Raw genomic sequence first — 17558 nt, 5'->3', positions numbered from 1 at the left:
GTTTCAAAATAAGCTCCTAGCTTCCTAACTTGTTTTCTATCTTTATCTTTATTATTTTAAAGAAATAACATAATTTATCCTTCACACTTAAAACCATTTTCTCTCCTCCTTTATCCACAACTTTCACTGCAATTATTATTAATATTAATATTATTATTATTATTATTATTATTATTATTATTATTATTATTATTATTATTATTATGAGATTTGCAACAATATTGTTACTTCATTATGAGATGCTAGATCATGATTATGCTAATAGTTTTATTTCAAAATGTTAATTTTTTTTAAAGACAAAATGTTAAATTTTAATATGTAAACAAACTAATTTAAATTTTATGAAGATGTCATTTTTAGTCTTTTTACATTTATCAGCTTATCAAAAAGCTAATTTTACCAAACACTTTCAATCATAACAACTAGCTTAACATCTCTTCAGTTTTCAGCTCCGAGCTTATAGCTTTTCAACTTTCAGCTCATTTTCAACTTTCAGCTCCTAGCTTATAACTTTTCAGCTAGGTTTGCAAAACAGAACCTTTGTTTCCAATTAATCAAACATATTAAGTCGGAGGATCACTTTGACTTAAAATTCAGTACAAATAAAAATCAAGGAACCAATTTAAGAAAATGTCATGATGAGATTTTGGTAATTAACTCTTTTAGAAAGAAGGAAATTAAGTTGATAGACCTTTGACTAATTAATCATAGTTGTGCGATTATCTTTGCATATTCCCATTTCCCACGTTAGAAAAATGGAAGCCGGCCAGTTTTGGTTTTTGGTGAGGGGTGAAAAAGACCTGAGGGCCTTATCTTCTCTTGTCTTGTCGGTACAATTAGATCTCACAATTATGGTTGACCAGTGGATCGTTATCTTTCCATTTGAATTTTGAAATCCTTTGCATTTTCTATATTTATTTGTTGTATTCATTATTTTACATCCATTTGCTTGAGTACAACAACCTAACCACGAATTTAACTCCGTAGTTCTAGAACAATAATGTTATATTCCTAGTAATTTATACGGAGTATGTTTTTCGTTTTATCCGATTATTTGTGAATTTTGACTAAAACTATTTACAATTTAATTTATTGTAGTCTTTGATAATAATTGTATATATTTAAAACTTAAAAGTAGTAAATTTTTGTTCATTTTACATATGACATCTAGTATTCTTACCACTATGGAACTGATTTAAATTTGGCTTGGGTCTTAATCATAGAGTTTGACTTTATTCAGCATTGTAATTGCATTAACAATTCACTTACCAATTATCACCTATTCCTATTTCCAAGTCTATAAGGGCCCGTTTGGAAAGCAGGAAAATGACTTTTATAAAATATTTTATGGAGAATGAGTTCTTTTTAATGGTTGGCTACACAGCATAAAACTGTCTTTGTGTGTTTGGTTCACTTTTACAAAAAATGAGCATATCAAAATCAAAACAAAATAACCAAGGAGAGATCACAAAATCACCGCTCAAAAACCAGTCGACCAGAATGGTGTCGCACCGGAAACTAGTCTGGGCGACTGGTTTCCAAAACCCGTCAGCCAAACTGGTTTCTGATAGCTTGGTCTGGTAGAGAGGGCAGAGCTTGGTTTGTAGAGATATGGCAAAGCTTGGTCAAAAACTTGAAAATATCTTCCCAACAAAAATAAAAAAATAAAAAATAAAAATCATTTTCCTATAAAACATACCCATTTTCCATAGACTAAGAGCACATTTTTCGTTGATGGCATTATTTTTTCCCTCTTGTCAAACACTGGGAACTCATAAATTTTCCAAGTTTCCAAACATGTCATAAGTTAAATTTCAAAGTTGAATTTGAAAATTATGTAAAAGAATTTAAAATAAATAAATAAATATTAATTTGAGTAATAAATAGTGAGTATAACATATAAACTATGATAGTAAGGGTACTAATATAGCATCATTTAATTACTTTATAGTTTGTACCAACAAAAAAGGAATTGTATCGAACGTTCTAAAATTAAAATAAATTTTATCAATATCTTAATACGGAGTATTTATCAATATCTTAATACATGATATGCTGAGTATGGATGATAAGTCCATAATGTGCTAGTCGTTAGACCAGCTGGGTAACCCCCTTCTACCAAAAAAAAAAACATTTTTCTTCACAAATATAAAAACCACTTCACACTAATATATATGAGGCAGTAGCGTGATATCAGGGTGACGCAGCCGTGCACTTGAGGTAATTAGACAAACACGTTATAACGTTTGACATAAGTAGCTCTGCCGTCATTTTCCCGTTTAATATTGTGTACTGAGCTACGCCTACTATTCTTAGTCCGTCCGTAGATCTTTCCAAAGAGGATTGGCCGTTACGCACTCACGCCTCAAGTGGCATGTGGTCACACCATATAATCATCGTTCAGTCAATTTTCTATGTTTTTTACTTTTCTCATTTCTCCTGTCTCCGACTCATTCAATTCCAATCTAGTTAGATTTAGTTGACCTTCCTATTCATCTTTTGAATAATCCTTATTAATATTATTAACTAATTACAGCTCTGTGGATATATAGTTGTACAACATTCTTCCCAATCATTCTTGTACTGCTGGACACCAATCATCAAAAGTCAGACATGTTTTATTTTATGAAAACAATACTAATTGTATGTAAAATTTATACATCATGTTCTGATAGAAGTGATTGAGTTGATAGAGTATGATTTTTTTTAATTGATAGAATATTTATTTTTACGAGTATGAATAGAGTATGATTATTATATTTGAAAGTAACGAGTTCAATATTGTCAACACATTCTCGAGTTCGTCGCACATGATCTTCCTAATGTGTTTCACATCTCATGTGTAGTTTATAGACTATTACACCATAACGAGGTTTACTTAGCACACATCATAAGTAGAACTGTGAAAGCGGGACGACATGGTGGGGCCCGCCATTTGGTGGACCTAAGGGCATCCTCAATAGTGGGAATTTTGATGTGATTTTTGATGAATTTTTGTAAGTGTGATTAGGAAAGAGAGAATGAGGGGAAATAAAAAATAAGGAAAAGAAAACAAAATAAAGCTGAATTAGGAAAGAAAAAAAAAAGTAACTAACGCGCCAGGCTGGGCGCGAATTATTCTTCACACACATGGCGTGCGGCTTTTCCTTTTTCACAGCTGGACCCCACAAACTAACAAAATTTCCAAATTAGCAGGACCTCTAGCATTCTCTCACATGCTTCTCTCTCATCCAATGTGACAATTTCTCCTAAAAAATCGTGAACAATACCCCTAATGGGAATGCTATAACAAAGCCTGCCCCGATGTAGGCCTACTAGCCATGGCGGGCCAGCCAAACTAATATACTTATATATATAACAGGTCATAACATTTTGAGCCCACTCTATCACTTTTGCAAGGCCGGACGATCTAGCTTGGCAAGTTAAACTCATTTTGACGGCTCTAGTTATAAGATAGTGGATGTGAATTTTCTTTGTTACCTCAACTCACGCACACACATGTAATTATTAGTTATTGTGTAATATGACTTTTTAAAAAGAAATTAAGTATGTAAGTTCTGGATGATTGTGTAAATTAATGAGTATATTGAATTATATGTCCAATGATAAATATTTTCACTTAATATCATTCTAAAGTATATGTAGTAGGGAGCAAATGAAATTGTTGCATGCTTCATATTCGATGAGAAAGCGAAATTTTGTAATGAATATTCGGTGACACATGATTCATAGTTTGTGTTTTGTTTGTTTTGAATTTCATGCTTTATATATTTGGGTTTGATGGAACAAATTGATATGGGATATACAAATAAGTAAGTTTGTATAAATAATAAATAGTGTAAAATAGTAAAGGTAAATGATTGTAATAATATTTACTTGATTCATGTAATAATATTATAAAGGAAGTTGTGTATGAATCATACCTAGCTGTCTAGGATAGGACAACCTAGTTATATCAGAGTGGGTTGTGAGATCACGTCAAAGTTCGCCATTCCGGGACCTACTTCGGAGGCCGTGTCCGGGTTGCCAAACTTGGGTCCATGATCCCTAATATTGGGTTTGGTTCGTCTATCTCGGTCTAGGTCGGTCATTTATCTTGTTACGAGTCATCTTCTTGGGCCGTTTTCAATGTCTCCATTGGGATTATTTTGATTGCAAAGTGTGTTAGAGCGATTTAATTATGATATTTGTAGTTGATTTTTCATTTTTTTTAAGTATTGAAATATAATTACAGTGAAACTTGAACTTCTAATATGAGATTATAGTTCTAAATTATACTCTATAATTACTAACCATGAAACTTAAAAGTCTTAATTCAAGGCTAGGAACTCTCTCAACTAACAATAAGACTTCATAGCTTAATCACATTATACAAAACTGATCCAAAGCTAACTAACAGTCTAACTAACCCACACCAACATTTTAAAGAAAACCTAAAATAAAAAAAGAGCACTTTTTAAAGCAATATGCCCATTGTCCCCCTTCCAAAGACACACTGACATCAATTTGCCTCTTTTTTTTTTTCTTTCTTTTTTTTTTAAATTTCAAAAATTTTTCCTTAATAAATACATATTCTTGCCGAGCAGTTTGATGACACCTGTATGGCTCTCTTTAAGAGAATGTTACAGGATTGAACCTAATCGGATATTGACTATTCAGATTGTAACAGATAAAAAATATAGAACATATATTACCTTATAATAGAGTTAATAGTACTAAAAAAATACAAAATTCGATTGCAGAGTTTTATATAGAGTGTTATGGTAAAAGGAAAATACAAAAAAAAAATAAAAAAATCACAAACAGTACCTGGAATCTCCTCAGACCTCAGTTGTCTATACGCCCCCAAAATTTCCAAACCCTAACCCCACTCTTCTCTTTCATACACTGTCACAGTGCTTCCTGTCGCCTTCAATTGGAGACTTTCGGCACCACCACTTTCTCTCTCTATACATACAGAAGTCCAATAATATATAAAATTTATATTAGGGTTTTTGGTCTTTTCATTTTGTTATTCAAATGACCACCAATCCAATTGCTCCACCAGCACCAGCAGATGCTACTAAGGACTCTGAGGAGGATTCCTCTTCCGCTAACTCTAACGCAGTTCTTGAAGCTTCCAAGTCTCCCGACAAGGTGGAAATTGCCGAGGACGGTGTTGGAGCTGCGGGGGTGACGGACAAGGACACTGCCATGGCCACGGCGGTGGTAGCAGCAACAGCAGCAGCAGATGATCCCATGGAGGAGGATCCAGTTGGTCCCGCGACGGTTTTTTGCATCCGGCTTAAACAGCCTAGGTCGAACTTGCTGCATAAAATGAGTGTGCCGGAGCTCTGTCGTAATTTCAGGTGATGTTCAGTGTTTCCCTTAGTTTGAATTGTTGGAGTTTGATCTGGACTGAATTTCCACTTGAACAAGGCAGAAAACAATTTACTTCAGCTTCAAAAACAAAATATTGACCTTAATTCATTCATTTTGATTAATTTGGGGTGCCTTCTGAGTTATATTAGAAATGAAATTCTTGGATACTTTATGCATATCACAAAGTAGAGGATAAATGAGTGAAACTGCTCCATTGCAAAATTGAAGGACCTTAACTTTTTTTTTTTTTTTTTTTTTGTTGGTAACTGTACCATGGATATATTTTCTGGATTTGCAATGGGTCAAGTACTGATATGTATTTATGTGATGGACTTTATTCACAATTCCAACATGGAACTTGCCTATACTTTTAGAACAGCCATGTATTTTAGCTATGGAAATGGGAATGGGTAAATTATGTTAGTTCTGACAATGGCATGGATCTTCTTTAGATTCCTTTCGCATTTGGGAGTTACTCAGTTACCTATTGAATTATATTCAATCCAAAAATATGTTTCTGTTACGAATGAATGACATACTATTGCTTACCTTAGTTATCAAGGATGTGCAAAAGTAGAAACCAATGTCAAGCACTAAGAAATTGAGAAGGATTTTAAGGCTAGATAATCTGGAAAAAAACATATTTTTCAAGGAGCTTAAGTTGGGTTGAACAAGCTCTAAACATTTCTATTTGGCAATGCTACCTCCCTCTTGCCTTTTTTTTTTTTTTTTTTTTTTTTTTTTTTTTTTTTGTATCTTGTATAATGAGATATATTGTTATCCATCTTGATTTTCCTTTTTTTTTTTTTTTTTTTTTTTTTGTTTTTACCTAGTGCTGTTGCATGGTGTGGAAAGCTGAATGCCATAGCATGTGCATCTGAAACTTGTGCAAGAATCCCAAGGTCAGAGCATCCTTTTTGATGCATTTATCTGTTACAGTAAATCGTATAATAAATATGCATACACATTTACACGCACACTATTCCCTTATCAAAATAAAGAAAATGTATTGGCTAACTCATAATTTTACATTAAAGGCATATAGTTGAACATTTCCATTTCCCCCAAGCAATGAACAAGTGCAAGGGGCTCAATGCTTTCCAAGAACTAAAAAAAATCAAAATAAGCAAAATCCAATGTTAAGGTGTTCATAGTTAAAAAATTCACCTACTCATTCTTTATTAAAATTTGAAAATCTTTTTGTATATAATTGGTGCTTTAACATTAACATTTATTTATTTTGATTATGGGACAGTTCAAATGCAAACCCACCGTTTTGGATCCCCATACATATTGTGATCCCAGAGCGTCCAACTGAATGCACAGTTTTTAACGTTATTGCAGGTATTGAAATAAACCTTTCTAGTGTCATTGTGTGGCTCAGCTGTGGCACTTACCTAAAATTTGGTGTGGTGATGAGAAGAGTTTGTTTAAAGATGCTTATGATCATTTGGTTTGATGAAAATTTAGTAATTTACTGTTTGCTTTGGTTTTGTGTGCTAATCCAAAAGTATTACTCTGCATATGGCGGACTCATTACTTGTGCTAAAATCTGTAATTGTATGAAAACATTCATTAAATAACTGGCTTTGGAATTGAACATTCTCTAATGAGAAATTGGTAAACGGCTTTTGCCTTGATGTATTGGCCCATAAACTTGAAATAACTTCTGAATCATCAGGGCATAGTGATAGTTTACTATACATTGCAACTTCTCATGCATGCCAATTCATTGTTGTATGTGCTTAGTTGATAGCTGCTTAATTGGTTTTATTACCATTGGCTTCAAATGAACTTTGTTTGAAGTGATGATTAATGATTCTTTTGTGTTTAGTATGTTGATACTGCAGTGACCGCATATTTGTTGTTACTTTACAACTCAACTTAATATGTTGCTTTGGATTTTTTTTAAAAATTTTTTTTTTTTTTATACAGATTCACCTCGTGACTTGGTTCAATTTATTGAGTGGTCCCCTACTTCTTGTCCTCGTGCTCTTCTCATTGCTAATTTCCATGGAAGAATAACTATCTGGACTCAACCTTCTCAAGTAAGTTTGCTTTAATGGAGTTAAGTCTCTATTTAGTTCTTTCTTAAATAGCTTCTCTAGCTTCTAGTTGGACAAACTTATTAGATATAACTTCATATATTTTAATACTGCTCAACTTCTTTTTTTCCCCCCTCTCAAGTGTAATTTTTTATGCTTGGTTTGGTCACTCAGGGTCCGGTTAATCTGGTAAGAGATGCTAGCTGTTGGCAGAAAGAATATGAATGGCGGCAGGATATTGCAGTTGTAACTAAGTGGATGTCAGGGGTGTCTCCGGTATGCAATTATAATTACAATATACTTCTTTTGTTTGAAACATATTTCATTTTTCATGTTTTCTTAAATTTATTTGGTTTTGTATAAAATTAGTATAGGTGGCTTTCATCAAGGTCTGGTAATGCCTCTAAGTCAATATTTGAGGAGAAATTCCTTTCCCAGCAACCACAACCTCCAGGTTTTTTCTTTATATGCTTTCCTTTTCGCTAGCAATTTATAGCAATGTATCTGGTTTAGGTTGGTTTATTGCTTAGTTCTGTTAAATGGCTACCGAATAGCTTATTCTGAGTTTTTTCTCCCTCGTTGGTCAGTATGGAAATTGATGGAAGGAATTATATCTCAAATGAATGAATTGTCCTGTTTTTTTGATTTACTAGTTCATGGACAAATCTTTTTTTTTTTTTTTTTTTTTTTTCCCTTCTATTTCTGCTAGATTTGGCAGGACTCGCATAAGCTGATCTTTTCCATAATTTATTGGTAGTGTCAGAATTTATCTTGGTCCTCTCTTGGCATTTCTGATAAGAATGCAGATACAAGCCCCCCCCCCCCCCCCCCCCCACCCTTTCAAATTTAGTTTTAAGATCAATCTGTAACATTACATTTGTTTTTTTAGTTAAGGTTACCTGTCATTCACTCATTTGTAGACTCAGATTTCTCCAATTTTCCTTGTCTGAGGGTCTTTTCTAGACAATGAGAGGGGGAGGGATGGAGGGAGGAGCTAAGTGTTGTTGTTGGATTGCATTGTTTGTTTCATCTGCTTTTTGGTTGTATCTGGGATGACCATCTTTTTAGGACACCTTGTCTTTTTTGAAAGTGTGAATTCTAACTGGCTCCAACACCTGTAAACTTTGGTGTTTTTGATCCTTAAATAATTTGGAAAATTATGTACACTTCTATGATCTGCATAGATTGCCATAGTGTATTCTTCTCTTCACTGCTAGAGTTATACTCTTTATGGGTCATGTTCTAATCCCTTCTGGTTTCTTTACTTAAATCCATTAATCAATAGAAGTTGCTTGGTTTGGATGCAGCTGGATGGCCAAATTTTCTGTGTGTATGCTCTGTCTTCTCATCAGGATCTGTTCAGCTCCATTGGTCACAATGGCCACCCAATCAGAGTGGTGAACCATCAAAGTGGTTTTGTACAAGCAAAGGGCTCTTGGGAGCTGGACCCAGTGGCATCATGGCTGCAGATGCTATCATAACAGATTCTGGAGCCATGCATGTGGCAGGTGTTCCAATTGTGAATCCATCTACTGTAGTTGTTTGGGAGGTTACACCTGGTTCTGGGAATGGATTTCAAGCAACTCAGAAGGCAAGTGTGAGCAATGGGGTTCCACCATCACTTAATCCTCCTTCATGGGATGGTTTTTCTCCTCTGGCTGCATATTTGTTTAGCTGGCAAGAGTTTTTATTACAAGAAGCAAAACTAGGGAAGAAACATACAGAGCAAGACTACAGTGACATGGTAGTTCTTCATTGTTCACCAGTTTCCAACTTTTCTGCATATGTGAGTCCTGAGGCTGCAGCTCAGTCAGCTGCTAACACTACATGGGGTTCTGGTGTCACTGCTGTTGCATTTGATCCTACTCGTGGTGGTTATGTGATAGCTGTTGTGATAGTTGAGGGTATGGTTCATTCTTGTTATAATCTGTTTTTACTACTTGCTGAGTGCATTTGGTGACTCTGCAATACATCTTGTTGTGTGTATCTTATAGATGATGCTTTTTGTTACAGCATTTTTCTGGAACTTGTAAAGTGTACATGTGTTGCACATATTAATAATCTCATTGCTCTTCATATCTCCTCTTAACTTTTTCTCAAATTGTTAGTTATAGGTGTATCGCATAAGTATAATGATTATTCATGGTTATAATGTTCATTATTTTTAAAGTAAATGTTCACTATTTTGAAGTGTGAACTAATTAAGATGTTTTATTGTCATAATATTGTGAACTACTCCGTAATTAATAATTTGAGTGGTTACATGCTTCTTAGTTTGTGAGAACTACTCTATTTTCCTCCCTGCATGCCTTACCTTTGGTGATCAAAAACTGAGCATACCATACATTCTGGTTTATTAGTTATACTTTTGTCCTGGGACTAACTTAGATCTCTGTGTTGCTTCATCTTTATAATCATTGGCGTCTCACTGAAACTGGGTAACAAATTTTTAATATCTAAATAAATGGATCTAGTCAGCTACTAATTGCTTTGGAGTGAATGTTCCATATTCCTGTGTTCTTTAATTTATTTCTCATTTTTATTTACTCAGGACAATACATGTCCCCTTATGATCCTGATGAAGGCCCTTCAATCACGGGATGGAGAGTTCAACGTTGGGAATCATCTGTGGAGGATGTTGTTCTCCATCAAATATTTGGTAATCCCACATCCAGTTTTGGTGGTCAGGCACCAAAGCAGACAGTGTGGGTGAGTAAAGTAATTAAATGCATTCCAGCATCTAATGATTTCAAGTGTCCCCGAGCAGCAGGAGCCATACCTGCGTCTGGTGTACAAAATGTTTCTGACAGTGCTGTTGAGATGGCAAAGAGGGTCTCTTTTGATCCTTTTGATCTTCCAAGTGATATTAGAACCCTTGCCCGGATTGTTTATTCTGCTCATGGGGGTGAAATCGCAGTTGCTTTTTTACGAGGAGGGGTTCATGTATTCTCAGGTTCAAGTTTCACCGCTGTTGACAGCTACCATATTAATGTTGGGTCTGCAATCGCTGCTCCTGCTTTCTCTTCAACCAGTTGTTGCTCAGCTTCTGTTTGGCATGATACGAGCAAGGATTGTTCCATATTGAAGATAATCCGTGTTCTGCCCCCTGCTGTTCCTAGTAATCAGGTGAAAGCTAACTCTGCGACATGGGAACGTGCTGTTGCAGAGAGGTATTTTGGAGCTATAGCTTTTGTTTGATTTTCAATTGTATACATGGTGCATGATTTACATTGATGTCTCTTCTTCTTCTTCTTCTTCTTATTATTATTATTATTATTTTTATTATTATTATTATTGTAATAATAATAATAAAAATAACAATAATAATAATATTATTATTTTAAATAATGCTACTGCTTACTAAATGATCTGCTTTATTTGGTAGATTTTGGTGGAGTCTTTTAGTGGGGATTGATTGGTGGGATGCTGTTGGGTGTACACAAAGTGCTGCAGAAGATGGCATTGGTAAGAGTTGATCAATATTTCATTCAAATTTTTATCCTCAAATTCCCTTGGGGTTCTGTATGTCTTATCCTGTTTCTAGAGGGGCATTTCCTAAACATCTGGCATCTAATAATCATCATTAATATAAGATTGTTGTTTTCAGTGATATCATTTATTGTGGTGAATATGGAACTTGATTATATGATAATCTGTCTGGCAGTACAAATCATTTATTGTGGTAAATATGGAACTTCATTATATGATAATCTGTCTGGCAGTACAATTTGTATGAGTTGCACATTTTTTGTTTCTAGTTGCTATAGTAATCCTTTTATATAATTACTCAACTTGAAACAGATTGCATGTGCTGCACATTTGTGTTTTTATTTTTTCTTTTTTCATAACTATTGCGGCACTTAAAGAGCCAGGGTAATACTATTCTGCATTTCTACAATTCTACCTGTCTGCAATTGGTATCCAGTATCCTCTTCACTAGAGCATAATTCACTTTTGCAATTGAACCGGCTCATCCTTACAAAGTTTTCTTCTGTTTCAGTTTCATTGAACAGTGTCATTGCAGTATTGGATGCAGACTTCCACTCTCTTCCCTCTACACACCACAGGCAGCAATATGGACCTGTATGTTTCACTTACATATTGGCATCTCCATAAACTAATTATTGAAACAATAATTCGCGTTATCACTTATCAGTTCTATGTGGAAGTTTAATTTGTTTGTATTGATTTGATCATATAAATGCATGTGAACATAGATTGTACTTTACTCTTTTAGGAGACGAGATCCTTACTGGCTTTTTTTTTTGGTTCTTATAAAATCCTGGCTTCATTCAGAGTCTAGACAGGATAAAATGTAGGCTTCTAGAAGGTACAAATGCTCAAGAAGTCAGGGCTATGGTACTTGACATGCAAGCAAGGTTGCTATTGGATATGCTTGGCAAAGGAATTGAATCAGCTTTAGTGAATCCTTCAGCTTTGTTCCCAGAACCATGGCAAGCATCAAGCGAAACACTATTTGGTACTGATCCTGAAGCAATGGCTGTTGATCCACTTCTAGTTCCAAGTATCCAGGTCTCATATAATATTCATCTTATATAAATTCTGTTGGCTTCTCTCTGTGAAGTTTTTCCTTTCCCCCCCCCGAAAAGAGTTTCCAAAGACTAGGATTGAGTTGTAATTTTCAGAGCAATGTAATGCAGGCTTATGTTGATGCAATACTTGATCTAGCATCTCACTTTATTACACGTTTGCGGCGTTATGCAAGTTTTTGCCGTACATTAGCAAGTCATGCTGTTACTGCAGGCACCGGTGGGAGTCGGAATATGGTGAGCAGTCCTATCCAAAGTTCTGCTCCTCCTACAACAACTCAGGGTCAGTGTGCATGTGCTTAGCATCTTTTAATTTGTATTATTTTAAAAAGGTTTTATTTTCAGAAAATGAAAGCAGAGTGACCCTTCTTTGATTTAAGAGGGTCTATCTCAACCATCTTTGGATTCCTTTGAATTGTTGTTGACTTGATATATTTTGTCAACGGTCTGCCCTTTATATAGGGGCTCAAGGTGGCACTGCAAGTTCTACTGGAAGTACACAGATGCAAGCATGGGTACAGGGTGCTATAGCTAAGATTAGTAGCACTGCTGATAGTGTTCCAAGTTCAGCCCCGAACCCGATTAGTGGTCCATCAACTCTTATGCCAATAAGTATCAATACTGGCACTTTTCCAGGAACTCCTGCAGTTAGACTTATTGGGGATTGCCATTTTCTTCACCGACTATGTCAACTTTTGCATTTCTGTTTTTTCTTTCGTCGAACACAATTGCCCCAGTATATTCAAAAGAAAGGTGACTCTTCTATGCAAAAACCTCAACCCATTTCTCTTGCCAAAGTAGAAGAATCCAACTCTGTTTCTAAACCAACAGCAGGCGGTCAACTTGGCTCTGGCGGAAAGGGATCTGAGGATGGTCTATCTAACCGGTCAAGGATAGGTTCTGGCAATGCTGGACAAGGATACACATATGATGAGGTACTTCTATTAGTCTTTCGTCACAGTTGTTTCAACTTTTTTTTCCATGCAATTAATGCTTCAAAATCTTGAGTTTTTATCTATGTGCTGGTATTCTATTTGCCCTCCTTGCTAGTTATTGTAGTTATGGTTGTGATTCTGAAATTAAACCATTGATGAGATTCAGAAGCTGGAGTTCAAATTTAAGAAAGTATCGTAAGCTAACTGCTAATTATTAAAATATTAATAATAAAATCATGAACTAACTCCTACCATTTAGAATTTGGTGACTTTTAAGGCCAACTGTATCTTGAAGTTTTTGGATCTAGCCAAGGTTTGGCCAGTGTACCGTATTGTTTCTTTGGTTTCATTTCTTGAATTACAAATGGGATTGTTTGAATGTGTCAGAAGTAAAACCACTGATAGTTTTGTTAACTGCAGTTAACAGAAGGAGATAAAAGTATTTTATGGGAAAGTTCTCCTCATTGTTATCAGTGTTACTGAGCAGCCTTAAACTATATTAAGCTCATAAATATTCTGGTGGTGTTGATACAGTTAAAACATATATTTAAACCGCCAATTTAGACATTTAAATTAAATTCTTTTTTGTTTTCTTTGTTAAATGATCAGGAGGACTTTATCTGCAATAGCTTGAACTTTCTCTTTTTGAAGATTTGTTTGATTTATTTATATACATAGTAGTTTCTTGTTGTGACTAGTCTTTTAGGTGATGGGAGAATAGGATGGACTGTGGACGTGAATTTATTTAAATCAAAATAAAAATGAAGGCAGTCCTTAGAGGTTACTACATGCTTTGGCTTGTATAAGTGGAGATCAGGGTCATGTAGTGCATGCCTTTTTCCCCTTCTGGATCATGGACCCATTGATGTCTTTTTTTTTTATGCAGGTGAAGGTTCTGTTTCTTATTTTAATGGATCTTTGCCGTCGGACAGCAGGGCTGGCACATCCATTGCCAGTTTCTCAAGTTGGGAGCAGCAACATTCAGATTCGGCTTCATTACATAGATGGGAACTATACTGTTTTACCAGAAGTTGTGGAAGCTTCCCTTGGCCCGCATATGCAGGTACTTCTTCTATGATGGATCTATTCCTACTTTGGCGTAAAAGACAGATGTATAGTGTGTCCTAGGGCTTCAATAGGTTCTCATATGATTTTGGTTTGGATGCTTTCACATGATATCTGAGCCTGACCCAGGAAGCTCGTATTTGAATTATTCTCTTCTCCAAGGTCCAACAATCCAGTTTTTGTTCTTTACCCATTGCGCTGTGTCAGTCCATTCTCCATCTTTGGCTCATAGGAACCTTTCTTTCCTCGCTTTCCCATTAAAAAAAAAGTCCACTTTTTAACCCAAGAAAACCTAGTTACAAGTGCCGGGAGTCTGTTAGAAGTGAATTTATAATGTCCCTCTCGGGCTTCTAATGGTGTTTATAAGATCCTGTGCTACTCCATGCAGCAGAGTATGCACCAAATTTCTCTGTATTGTGTCTTTATGTGAGTTGTTTTAGTTTTTGAAAATCTATTTGTTTTCTCCTTATCGATCTTCTAGCAGAATATGCCACGGCCAAGAGGCGCAGATGCTGCAGGTTTGCTACTTCGTGAGTTAGAACTCCATCCTCCTGCAGAAGAATGGCACAGGAGGAATATGTACGGTGGTCCCTGGTCTGATCCGGAGGATAATGGTTCATTGGATAACTCTAGACTTAGCCCCTCCAGAGACTTGCTCGAGTGTAGCTCATCTGAATACTGTGATGTTCACTACGGAGCTCATGGTTTATGGCCAAGGAAACGTAGAATGTCTGAGCGAGATGCAGCCTTTGGCTTGAATACTTCAGTAGGTCTGGGTGCATATCTTGGTATAATGGGATCTCGTAGAGATGTCGTGACCGCCATCTGGAAGACCGGGCTTGAAGGAGTTTGGTACAAGGTTGGTTTAGACTTTAGAAATTCAAAACTAGTTTGACAAGAGAACTGTGATTTCTGACTCGATCTTGGTTTCCTTTTCCACTTACAATGTTCTTCGTGTATTGCAGTGCATAAGATGTCTGCGACAGACTTCCGCTTTTACTCCACCAGGCGCCACTCCCGGGAATCATAACGAGAGGGAAACATGGTGGATCAGCCGCTGGGCATACGGTTGTCCAATGTGCGGTGGGACATGGGTTCGCGTTGTATAGCCTTGAAAATATCGCTTTCAGCATTGAAGATGCCTGTTGGTTTTAAGCTTGCTTGCGCCAGTTAGTCGATGCTTTCTCCCAGTTGTGGCGCTGACATTTACGGCTTAGAATGTTTTTGGGCATTTCATCAGGAGAAACAAAAACTCAGGTCTGGAATCCTAGGATTTTTGTGAGGGTTGGCGGAGTCTTTGTTGTGTGTATAAATGTACAGACAAATTTAAATCTTGGTATATTTCTGAAGGTACATATGCATTGCGTTTTCCTTTCAAGAAACTGGGCACATATATAGAATTAATTGACAATATGCGATTGATTACATTCAAGGGAACAAATTACATTTGCTGAAACAAGTCACCATAAACATCAAAATCCAAACAAAAGATACAAAGGAAACACCTAATCTAAACTCAAAGCATTATGTTCTTATTGTCAGATTTGTGTGGTTGGTAATGCTGTTCTCAAATAGTCCAGTTAGCTTCACTTCCCACTCTTGGCATTGTGTTAACCTTGGAGTTGGAGTAATGATCCACCTTGAAGTAAGCCCCACACATTGCTCCTTCACTGTCAACTCTTGGCATTGCCTTCATCTGCTTCATTGGATGCTCAAAGCTCATCAACCCTCTTTCACTGTGATACATGCAACCTGCAACCATCCATTATCAACCATTAGTATATATGTCACATATCAATATATAATGTATCCACACCATTTCCAACATAAATTTAGTGTGTAACGGGACAACTCAGCCAAGTTGGTCAAACTGTTGTCTTGATAACTACAATGTTATAAGTTGGCATTGCTTTTTTCGTTGAGCTGGTCATAGACTGCTGTCTTGATAACTACAATGTTATAAATTGGCATTGTTTTTTTCGTTGAGCTAGTCAGCTATGACCGGCTAAGGTATATTACCTTCTTGACTAAGCTGGTAAGCTATGACTAACCTAGACCTAGACTAGGCTAGACGGAAGGTTATAAGTTTGTATTGCCTTCTTAGTTGAGCTGGTCAGCTATGACCAACCTAGACTAAGCTAGACGGAAAGTTATAAGTTGGTATTGCCTTTTTGACTGAACTGGTCGCTATGGCCAACTAGGCTAGACAGAAAGTTATAAATTGATATTACCTTCTTGGCTGAGCTTGTTAGCTATGACCAACCTAGACTAGGCTAGACGGAAGGTTATAAGTTGGTATTGCCTTCTTAGAAGAGCTGATCAGCTATGACCAAGCTATGACCAACCTAGACTGGTTTATGTACTTTGAGCCGGTCAGTCATGAATCACTTACCATCAGGGAATGGGGCGAAAGACTTGGCACAGCTAGCTTTGATGAGTGCCACATTGTCAGAGATCATGATGGATCCATCTTCTGCAATGCCCCAGAAGAGCTTCACTGATTCATCATTAGCACCCTATCCACAAACCCAGAAGTTAGTTGGTGAGTAATTCAAAATTCCCATTTGATTAAATGCTTCATTATCAGTTGAAGCTGAACTTACAAGAGCAGCAAAAACAGTTCCAGCCTTGTGATCATAGATCACAAACCCAAAGCTGCCTTCCAGATCCTTAAGGACTTGATGTGCAGGGAAGGGGCCTCTATCTCTGAGAGTCCTATATGCTTCAGTCACAAGCATGGCCTCATTAGCCCCCTTGGATAGCCCATATTGCCTGTTGAGTGAACACAGATTGTGCAGGCTCCCCAGGAAGATGCAGTATATGTCATTCACCCCACAGAACAGCCTCTGCTGCTTCAGATTTGAGCAAGCTTGAGCAGAATAGGCCAGAAATGCCTTTTCACCAAATCCCAGAGAAAACCCATTGCTCTTATTTGCAGACAAGAAATTGGTGATGGCCTCTTGTGGTGGCACAAGCTCCATAGATGCCTGCGATGGGGCTGGGCTGTTCAGCTCCTTTGGTGGATCCACCAATCCTTTCTGGAAAATTGCCAACATTTTCTTCTTCTTCTTCTTCTCCTTCTTGTTCTTGCAATTCAAATGAGAAAACTTAACGCTCTGAAAGGAAACAAAAGAAACGTGTGTTTGTCTTCTTTGTGAATTGTGATTTGTGATGACTGAATATGGTATGGGTTTTGGTTTGTTGCAGAATTTATAGGAGTGAAATGACAAGGAAGAGAATCACTTCCACGTGGCGACATTATCCATTTGGAGTTTTGGATAAGTCGTGACTCTCTTTCTTAGAAAACAAGCCAAATACTGCTAGGCCACGTGCCATGTGCCTCACCTGTTTCCCTTTTTCCAGATTATAATAAATTGTTTGGTTGGACCGTAATTCAATTATAACATAATTCTTGGATAACTAAATTATTGTGTTTGGTTCGAATTACAATTTAGTTGTAATTCAATTACAACATAATAAACCTGAATTATAGTGTTTGATTTGAATTGTAATTCTCTCATTTTGTTAAATTGCAATTCATATCATCTCCTATATAAATTGTAATTCAATGAGAAAAGGTAAGAGAAAAATGAAGAAAATAA

General features: G+C 36.3%; 2 protein-coding genes and 1 long non-coding RNA gene across 7 annotated transcripts; 1 reads left to right on the top strand and 2 right to left on the bottom strand.

Moving 5' to 3' along the window:
- Window positions 1-4918: 4918 nt before the first annotated feature.
- Window positions 4919-15383, top strand: LOC109165506 (mediator of RNA polymerase II transcription subunit 16-like). 5 transcript variants are annotated; one of them, XM_019314308.1, is made up of 17 exons: window positions 4920-5348; window positions 6195-6263; window positions 6617-6705; window positions 7297-7409; window positions 7581-7682; window positions 7776-7860; window positions 8714-9310; window positions 9958-10576; window positions 10792-10871; window positions 11407-11489; window positions 11703-11939; window positions 12068-12239; window positions 12419-12709; window positions 12791-12891; window positions 13778-13954; window positions 14438-14815; window positions 14922-15383. In XM_019314308.1, exons 1-17 carry the CDS (start codon window positions 5020-5022, stop codon window positions 15063-15065), a joined length of 3666 nt encoding a protein of 1221 aa, XP_019169853.1. In that variant the 5' UTR covers window positions 4920-5019; the 3' UTR covers window positions 15066-15383. The 5 variants fall into 5 exon arrangements, with proteins under 5 accessions (XP_019169850.1, XP_019169853.1, XP_019169852.1 ...); XM_019314307.1 differs by having other exon boundaries at window positions 12788-12891; XM_019314304.1 differs by having other exon boundaries at window positions 12419-12891; window positions 14922-15085; window positions 15127-15383.
- Window positions 15323-17137, bottom strand: LOC109165507 (stem-specific protein TSJT1-like). The gene is made up of 3 exons (XM_019314309.1): window positions 16560-17137; window positions 16349-16472; window positions 15323-15708 (listed from the first exon to the last, which is right to left on the bottom strand). The coding sequence occupies exons 1-3, from the start codon at window positions 17010-17012 to the stop codon at window positions 15524-15526; spliced, it is 762 nt and encodes a 253-aa protein (XP_019169854.1). The 5' UTR covers window positions 17013-17137; the 3' UTR covers window positions 15323-15523.
- Window positions 15736-16342, bottom strand: LOC109165508. Its single transcript, XR_002051555.1, has 2 exons — window positions 16188-16342; window positions 15736-16123 (listed from the first exon to the last, which is right to left on the bottom strand). It is a non-coding gene; the product is annotated as an uncharacterized LOC109165508 (long non-coding RNA).
- Window positions 17138-17558: the final 421 nt, after the last annotated feature.

This window comes from Ipomoea nil, unplaced genomic scaffold, assembly GCF_001879475.1.
Source record: "Ipomoea nil cultivar Tokyo-kokei standard unplaced genomic scaffold, Asagao_1.1 scaffold3069, whole genome shotgun sequence".
NCBI lineage: Eukaryota > Viridiplantae > Streptophyta > Magnoliopsida > Solanales > Convolvulaceae > Ipomoea > Ipomoea nil.
The sequence above is the reverse complement of the archived record's forward strand: the minus strand, read 5'-3'. Positions and strand labels throughout refer to the sequence as shown.

What these genes read in the sequence shown, in the direction of transcription:
- LOC109165507 (XM_019314309.1), bottom strand. Translation starts at nt 17,012, where the DNA reads ATGTTGGCAATTTTCCAGAAAGGATTGGTGGATCCACCAAAGGAGCTG. An exon ending in GAACTGTTTTTGCTGCTCTT is followed by an intron (nt 16,473 to 16,559) that starts GTAAGTTCAGCT and finishes GTTTGTGGATAG; the next exon opens with GGTGCTAATGATGAATCAGT. An exon ending in TTTCGCCCCATTCCCTGATG is followed by an intron (nt 15,709 to 16,348) that starts GTAAGTGATTCA and finishes GGATGGTTGCAG; the next exon opens with GTTGCATGTATCACAGTGAA.
- LOC109165506 (XM_019314304.1), top strand. Translation starts at nt 5,020, where the DNA reads ATGACCACCAATCCAATTGCTCCACCAGCACCAGCAGATGCTACTAAG. An exon ending in AGTTTTTAACGTTATTGCAG is followed by an intron (nt 6,706 to 7,296) that starts GTATTGAAATAA and finishes TTTTTTATACAG; the next exon opens with ATTCACCTCGTGACTTGGTT. An exon ending in AGCTGTTGTGATAGTTGAGG is followed by an intron (nt 9,311 to 9,957) that starts GTATGGTTCATT and finishes TTATTTACTCAG; the next exon opens with GACAATACATGTCCCCTTAT.